General features: G+C 41.2%; 1 protein-coding gene across 1 annotated transcript; it reads right to left on the reverse strand.

Moving 5' to 3' along the window:
* Nucleotides 1-2,345: 2,345 nt before the first annotated feature.
* Nucleotides 2,346-8,282, reverse strand: LOC113129655 (zinc finger protein 665-like). Its single transcript, XM_033325100.1, is given in 4 exon segments — nucleotides 2,346-4,037; nucleotides 4,040-4,435; nucleotides 4,604-4,775; nucleotides 8,226-8,282. Coding segments are annotated over 4 exon segments (1,404 nt in total). The 3' UTR covers nucleotides 2,346-3,258.
* Nucleotides 8,283-9,410: the final 1,128 nt, after the last annotated feature.

Raw genomic sequence — 9,410 nt, forward strand, 5'->3', positions numbered from 1 at the left:
GAGGACAAAGTTGAAGGGGATTTTAACGTTCTCTCCATTCATTCCTATGGGAAAAAATCCGACAAAACCTGGAATATTTCGGAAATTATGAAAGATATCGCTGAGAAAAGTAGAAGCACCCATCTCCTCATCGAGCTGCACGCGACGGTGTTTGAATGACGTTTCTACGTCGAACGGTGTAGGACTAGATAGCGACCGAAAAACGGCGGAATAAAAAGAAAAAAAATAATAAAGAGAAAAAACGAAGAACATATCTTGGGATTGCTGCTTTGGACAGCAATCCCAACAAAAACGAAGAACATATCTTGGGATTGCTGCTTTGCACAGCAATCCCAACAAAGAGAAAAAACGAAGAACATATCTTGGGATTGCTGCTTTGCACAGCAATCCAACAATAAAGAGAAAAAACGAAGAACATATCTTGGGATTGCTGCTTTGCACAGCAATCCCAACAATAAAGAGAAAAAACGAAGAACATATCTTGGGATTGCTGCTTTGCACAGCAATCCCAACAAAAACGAAGAACATATCTTGGGATTGCTGCTTTGCACAGCAATCCCAACAAAGAGAAAAAACGAAGAACATATCTTGGGATTGCTGCTTTGCACAGCAATCCCAACAATAAAGAGAAAAAACGAAGAACATATCTTGGGATTGCTGCTTTGCACAGCAATCCCAACAATAAAGAGAAAAAACGAAGAACATATCTTGGGATTGCTGCTTTGCACAGCAATCCCAACAATAATAAAGAGAAAAAACGAAGAACATATCTTGGGATTGCTGCTTTGCACAGCAATCCCAACAATAATAAAGAGAAAAAACGAAGAACATATCTTGGGATTGCTGCAGCAATCCTAACAATAACTAGACGATGCAATTTCTGAAGAAATTGCGTTGGGATTGCCGATCGCCGCGAAAAGCTCGAGGCAGACCGCGTCGCCGAAGCACGTTTTGAATCAACCGATTGCGATAATCGAGAAATATGGACTGTAGTGAGGGTGATTTTATTTTGAGTAAATGCTACAAAAAGGCTTTTATTTTGAAAGGACATAGAGCTGCAGGAGACTTATGGGAACTCAAAAAAACTATCTGGACTTTATTTTGAATATTCCTCATACTTTACAAAAATGTGATATCTTCCTATAAATAACTGTAGACTTTTATTGTGAAAGTCTGACCATGTCAGAAACCATGGCTGACAAAGAAAATGGCCTCACCTGGTGCCCGAAGCTGTATGCCAATAACCAACGTCCGATTGCTGCTTTGCACAGCAATCCCAACAATAATAAAGACACAGGATAACAATAGTGTGAATGCTGCTTCAGCTAATAATAATTAGCTAATAATAATTAGCTAACAACTAATAATAATAATAATAAAGAGAAAAAATGAAGAACATATCTTGGGATTGCTGCTTTGCACAGCAATCCCAACAATAATCAGCTAACTGCTAACTGAGGTGAGCTGACTGCATCAGTCATCCAGGCCATGTAGCTCCTTCGGCAGCAACAGAGATTGACTGTTACACACTGAATGTACAGTGGGTACGGAAAGTATTCAGACCCTTTTAAATTTTTCGCTCTTTGTGTCATTGCAGCCATTTGCCAAAATCAAAAGAGTTCATTTTATTTCTCATTAATGTACACTCAGCACCCCATCTTGACAGAAAAAAAACAGAAATGTAGAAATTTTTGCAAAGTTATTAAAAAGGAAAAACTGAAATATCACATGGTTAGGTTTAAATATAAACCTAAATATGAATATGAATGCTGCTAAACAGAGAATTGGTGAGATTTTATGTGAAGGGTAGTACACGTGTATGTGGCTTCTAAAACTAATTTTCTATTAGTAAAACTGTGGAGGAAGTTTGTGATAATAAAGACTCAAACAACCAGAGAAATGTCTTTCTGAGTTTTATTCACACTTACTGACATCCAGCTACATCAAGTGAGGAAGATCATGTCAGAGTGGGATTTTTACACCACATTTCCCCTTTGAGCATAGCAATAGAGATGGAAAGACAAAAGCCAGTCTTCGTCCTATCTCCCACAGCTTCCACCAGAAATTGAGAGGCCAATGACGATCAAAATGCTGGATATTTTCAAGTGTTTTCAAGGGTTAGTTTTGATCATACAGATAAAAGCAATATATCATTTGAATCTGTAAAGGGTCTAGTTTTAGTTGTATACCCTCATAATAACAACAAAACAATGTGCTTTTGTAAAATAAAGAAAGCAGACAGGGTGCGCTGTCTTTCTTCTCTCTTTGTCATCTCTCTTCACAGACACATGAATAAAACAACCAGAATCTCAGCCAATACTTGTCTCATAAAAATAAGAAATATATGGCTTGAAATGTTTTTATTTTAAATGAAACAATTCAAGTCGAAAACAAATCACCACTTTTTACGTTTTCACCTTTTACATGAAGTACGTTTTCTCCTGTCTCACCTCATTGTAACTATTGTGATCCCGTCTCGTACTGAGCGCACTGTTCATATGGAAATAATCTGAGGTGAGCCAGATAATTCTGTACATGCCACTGAAAAATTACATAAAACGCCAAACTTCATCATAGAATTTACTCACTGTTTCTGTGTTTGGATGATGGCAGGCTATGTGGGTGAAGAAGTACTTCATATGTTCCAGACAGCAAATGAGATGTTTACTTTGTCCTCAGAGTACAAACATGACTTAAATGACGAACATTTGGATCCGCATTGTACTGTATTGTATTGAATTGTATTGCAGTAATTCCTTCTCATTCACATTCCTTGACTGAAAGGCTCATTATGCTGATGTTTCAGGTAAATGGCATGACTATTCATGGTCAGACACACTTTCCTGCATATTTCTTTTCTAAACAAAAAGTGTCTTACAAAATTTAAATCAATGTATTGTATTCTGTGATTGAGTGAACATCACTTTCACATCATGTTGACGCAAACACTTTACACTACAAGATGTATTTATTAAAAGTCTTGCAGAACCAATGTTCTGTTTTGTCTTATTTCAGTGACTTAAAAATTTCAGTTTTTCACTAACCATGCATAAACACTCTTTGCTCAAAAACACAATCACATATTATTGTAGCCCAGTTTCTGCTGATTAGAGTGTTATCACACTTCAGCCATTAACATGTTTAAAAGCAACTGAAAATATCACAAATGTCAGGGCATGTCAAAACTTGTCCAGGGCCCCAAAACACGCTCAGACCTCAGACGGTTAAGCTATTTGATAGAGACCTTAACCACAGTGGTCAGTTTTGACATTTCTTCTTGGTGTGAATGCGCTGATGGACTGTTAGAGCACTTGACCAAAGAAAAAATTTTCCACATTGCTCACACCAGTACGGTTTCTCTCCAGAGTGAATACGCTGATGTGCTTTGAGGGTGCCTAACTGTGAGAAGGCTTTTCCACACTGGTCACAGCTATAGGGCTTCTCTGCAGAGTGAATACGCTGATGTGTTTTCAGGTTATCTAAACGTGTGAAGGCTTTTCCACATTGGTCACATCTGTACGGCTTCTCTCCAGAGTGAACACGCTGATGTGTTTTCAGGGTGTATAACTCTGTGAAGGCTTTTCCACATTGGTCACAGCTGTACGGCTTCTCTCCAGAGTGAATACGCTGATGTGTTTTCAGGTTGTATAACTCTGTGAAGGCTTTTCCACATTGGTCACAGCTGTATGGCCTCTCTCCAGAGTGAATACGCTGATGTGTTTTCAGATGGCTTAACTGTGAGAAGGCTTTTCCACACTGGTCACAGCTATAGGGCTTCTCTGCAGAGTGAATATGCTGATGTGTTTGCAGGTAATCTAAACGTGCGAAGGCTTTTCCACACTGATCACAGCTGTATACCTTCTCTCCAGAGTGAATACGCTGATGTGTTTTCAGGTTGCCTAACTGTGAGAAGGCTTTTCCACATTGGTCACAGCTGTATGGCCTCTCTCCAGAGTGAATACGCTGATGTGTTTTGCAGATGGCCTGACACTGTGAGAAGGCTTTTCCACACTGGTCACAGCTATAGGGCTTCTCTCAGAGTGAATACGCTGATGTGTTTGCAGGTAATCTAAACATGCGAAGGCTTTTCCACATTGGTCACAGCTGTATACCTTCTCTCCAGAGTGAATACGCTGATGTGTTTTCAGGTTGCCTAACTGTGAGAAGGCCTTTCCACACTGGTCGCACCAGTATGGCTTCTCTCCAGAGTGAATACGCTGATGTGTTTTGAGGTGGCCTGACACTGTGAAGGCTTTTCCACACTGGTCACAGCTATAGGGCTTCTCTCCAGAGTGAATACGCTGATGTGTTTTCAGGGTATTTAAACATGTGAAGGCTTTTCCACATTGGTCACAGCTATAGGGCTTCTCTGAAGTGTGAATACGTTGATGTGTTTTCAGGGTATTTAAACGTGTGAAGGCTTTTCCACACTGGTCACAGCTATAGGGCTTCTCTCCAGAGTGAATACGCTGATGTGTTTTCAGGGTATTTAAACATGTGAAGGCTTTTCCACATTGGTCACAGCTATAGGGCTTCTCTCCAGAGTGAATACGCTGATGTGTTTTGATGGTGGCTAACCGTGAGAAGGCTTTTCCACACTGGTCACAGCTATAGGGCTTCTCTGCAGAGTCAATATGCTGATGTGTTTTCAGGTGGCCTAACCATGAGAAGGCTTTTCCACACTGGTCACACGTTTTCTTTCCAGTGTGAACATGCTGATTAATCTCTAAACTCTCCAATGTTGTGAAGGTCTTGTTGACTCCCGTTCTTCTTTTCTATTTGTAAAAAAGAAGAAAAAAGCAAAATGGAGAAAAAATATGAAATTACATGATAGAAAAATCTAAAACCATAATTGACATTGACATTCACAACGTCTATGAAACATGATCATGTAAACTGTGTTTCCTTGGAGTTCTATTTCATTCCAAAGTTGTAAAGTTGTGTTGTGTCTCATCCACATATTTTTCTTAAAACGTGTGCTTGCCCCACCTCAATAGCTTTTCTTAGTATCAACATTTCTAATTTCTAAACAGTGGACACAACTCTCTGAAGTACAGCACCATATTTAAAGCACTAGCTTAAGTTTGAAATTAAAGAATTTCTCTTAAGTCTAATTTTTTCTTTTACCCAAATTTGGCTTTGAGAAACCACAGAAGTGTCTGGCAACAATTACTTTTAAGTTAGACCAAGTTTTATGACTCAGTGCCACACAGACCCACGTCTGTCAACCACCATAAGACCAAGAAAATTGACCAATGTAAGAGTGAGTATACCAGCTTGGTGACAAAGACACTCTCAGCCTGCAGCTTAGTTAGCTTAACTTAGTCTTGGAACTCTGACCGATTCCACTCTGAGGACCAAATGGCCTCCGAAGCAGACTTTATTGCCCTGCTCGCATAGTAACTTCAGCAAGGTCCAGGTGATGTCTTGCAGCTAAGTACTCTGTGATGAAAGGCTGATGCTTCAAACTGCAAAAACATGAAAATATTTTTTCCCCTAAATCTTCTTTTAACCCTCTGGGGTTGACAAATGTGCCAGCGAGTTTTGTGGCGTCTCTGTCACCTCTCTTCACAGACACGTAAATAAAACAACCAGAATCTCAGCAAATACCTGCCTCATAAAAATAAGAATTATATGACTAGAAAGCTTGAAATGTTTTCTTTTAAATGAAACAATTCAAGTCGAAAACAAATTATCACTTTTTATTTAATTCGTATGAACATGAGAAGTCAAAGCATGACGGTGTTGGTCACGCACACATTCGGGGACTCACGAGACCACGGAAACAAGGACTCTCGATTTACCGGTCAATCTACATTTCTACTCTCACCTATGGTCATGAGCTCTGGGTCTGCTGGAGCCTATCCCAGCTCTCTCTCGGGTGAAAGGCAGGGGTACACCCTGGACAGGTCACCAGTCCATCACAGGGTCACATAGAGACACACAAAGACAGACAACCTCACACTAACTCCTATGGGCAATTTAGATTCACCAATCAACCTAACATGCATGTTTTTGGACTGTGGGAGGAAACCGGAGTACCCAGAGTAAACCCACGCAAGCACGGGGAGAACATGCAAACTCCACACAGAAAGGCCGTGTTGCGAACCCATAATAATAATAATAATAATACATTTTATTTCATGGCGCCTTTCAAAGTCTCAAGGTCACCTTACAGATAGAAAAGGAAGCATACAGCATGATATACATAGAGTGCATTAAAACAACAGTAACAAGAATACATAAACGGCGGGAGAGAATGTAAAGGCAAAAGCGTGGATTATCTAGGAAGTGGGCGAAGTACAGTAAAAGTAAATTGAAATACAGAAACCCAGATGACAGAACAACAAATATGAAACAGTATGAGACAATATGAAATAGGCAGAGGGTGGTAGGACATCACGGGCTGCTTTGAGAAGTTAAGAGAGTTAGGTGGAAAACGCTATACGGAACAGATATGTTTTGAGTGATGATTTAAAAGTTGATAAGTCCGGAGACGACCGGATGCGATGAGGGAGAATGTTCCAAAGGCGGGGCGCAGTGTGGCTGAAGGATCTAGCGCCCATGGTGGCCAGGCGCGCTGTAGGGGTGCAGAGGAGAGTGGAACTGGAGGAGCGGAGAGGACGAGGCGGAGAATAGATTGACCATACATTAATTGACAGTACAATCACCCTGAAGTTTGCACAAACAGAATACATGTATGTTTATTAACAATACCATCACCTTAAAGTTTTCCAAAAAGAATACAAATACTATTATCTATACCTGCTTATTCCTAACCAGGATCACAGGGATCTGCTGGAGCCTTAAAATGAAAAAGAAAATCAAAAGTGGTACTAAGGAGATTTCCTCAGGAGTCACCCAGGTTTTTGATGATATTAAATACTCATTCATCCATTATCTATACCTGCTTATTCCTAATTAGGATCACAAGGATCTGCTGGAGCCTACCCCAGTTCTCTTTGGGTGAAAGGCAGGGGTACACCCTGGAAATGTCACCAGTCCATCACAGGACGAATATTAAATATTCCTTTTTAAAATGAAATAGTTCAATTCTTAAAACAACACATTGTTTTAAGTTTTAAATATATCTAATCTACACACACTGGGGTCACACAGGCCTACGGGTAACAAGACATGAACACAGGGAAACAAGCATGGAGGCCGAGGTCACACACTCTCTCGGGGACTCACCAGACCAAAGGAAAATGTGAACGAGGGGAACAAGGCAAGAACATGAACACAGACACAGAGTAACAGGGCATGAACGTCTGGGTCAAACACACATGGGGAGACTCACCAGACCACAAGGAAACAAGAACATGGACACAAGGAACAAAGCATGAGGGTGTTGGTCACGCACACATTGGGGGACGCACCAGACCACAGGGAAACAAGGACTCTCGATTTACCGGTCAATCTACGTTCCTACTCTCACCTATGGTCATGAGCTCTGGGTCATGACCGAAAAGACAAGATCGCGGATACAAGCGGCTGAAATGAGCTTCCTCCACAGGTTGGCCAGGTGCTCCCTTAGAGATAGGGTAAGGAGCTCGGTTTCTTAAATAAAACTTTACATCTATACGCATTTTATTTGTGTAATAAATGAACTGTGTGGGAGGGGTAAGTTTTACTATGTATTACTTTAATTTAAACGTTTTATTGTCACTGCACATAAATCTTGAAATACTAAGTAAAATTTAACCTAAAAATAGTTGTAATAGTTTGAAGCCACGCATGCGCCTTTGGACAAAACAAGAATCCCGCGATTTTGAATGGTGTTCTCTTTAACCCTCTGGGGTTGACACACGCGCCGGCGCATTTTGACGCATCTTTTTCTGATAAGGCCGAAACAAACTTAAATTACTCCGTCAATTCTGATCGTACAGATAAAAGAAGTATATCATTCAAATCTGTAAAGGGTCTAGTTTTAGTGGTATACCATCATAATAAAAACAAAACGTTGTGCTTTTTTTAAATAAAAAAAGCTGACAGGGTGCGCTCTCGGCCTTTTCTGTCTCTGCCATTTCTCTTCACAGACGCGTAAATAAAACAACCAGAATCTCAGCGAATACTTGGCTCATAAAAATAAGAATTATATGGCAGAAAGCTTGAAATGTTTTCTTTTGAGTGAAACAATTCAAGTCAAAAACAAATCATCACTTTTTATTTAATCCGTATGAACGTAAGGAGAAGTCAAAGCATTGGTGGTTTTCCTGTCTCACCTCATTACGTGTGGAGCTGCTGTTCCTGACGCGCCACGTAAGCGGCGTAGAAGGCATGTGTCTAGCGGTGCTGCAGGACCCCGCGAGTGGATGTATGAGGGCGCACTAGGGTACGTCTACAAGTTTAAATATAGTGAGGGGCGGGTGGTGTTGTACGTGGAAAATGTGTGCACCGGCGAGCAGTGGGGACAGGGTGGGACACGTAGCATGAGTGTAGAGGATTGGTCGATATTTCGCTATGAGATATGCACCGATCTCAACCAGCATGGTGATGAGAACGATGCTTATGTCATACAATGGGCCAGTCCTGATACTCGGCAGTTATTTAGAGTATTCGCCAATCGGTTTAATGCGTATGCTTCAGATTTTATTCTGATAAGGGAGTGTGATGATAGAGATCAAATCCTATCGCGCCCTAATCATACAGCGTGGAGCATACACCCCTATCTGGTGTGGTACAGCGACAGTGTGTCATGGTTCAAGGATTTCTATTGGGAGACAGGAGGGGGGAGGCGTTGCCGTGTATGCGCCTAGGGGGGTTAAACGCCCTCCTGGGGAGCTGGTGGCAGCTCACAGTCAGACCAAAAAGGCGCGTAAAACAGCGAGGGGGTCTGTCAGGCGGAGCAGAAAGTCTCCAGCTGTCAAGCAGAGCAGATCAAGATCTAACAGCAGAAGTGCGACTAAAGACATATTTTAACGATGTCACTCATTCACAGCCAGTCCGCTGAATGTGTAAAGACAGAGCTGGATCTGTTTACGGTGCCATGTACACAGACGAGCATCGAAAAATATACATTTATTGAAATACCCCCGGTTTCTGCGATTAACGACACGGCACCTATTAATTTTTTCATCTCATGCAGTGGGGAAGATTACCTGGATCTAAATGATACTCATTTGTATTTACGCGTGAAAATCACGAATCCAGACGAGACAAACATTGGAAACGGTGTAGACGTGGGGTTTGTGAATTATCCAGGATGTACACTGTTTTCGCAGGTGGATGTGATGCTAGGTGACAGATTAATCACCCAGGCCTCAAACACATATCCTCCGCGGCGTGATTGAATGCTTAATCAATTATGGCAGGGATACCCTGGAGTCCCAGTTCAGCATCGCTCTATTTGTGAAAGATACATGCGGACATATGAATAACCACACCCTGGACGGTGAAAACAGCAGGAT

Source organism: Mastacembelus armatus, unplaced genomic scaffold (assembly GCF_900324485.2).
Source record: "Mastacembelus armatus unplaced genomic scaffold, fMasArm1.2, whole genome shotgun sequence".
Lineage (NCBI taxonomy): Eukaryota > Metazoa > Chordata > Actinopteri > Synbranchiformes > Mastacembelidae > Mastacembelus > Mastacembelus armatus.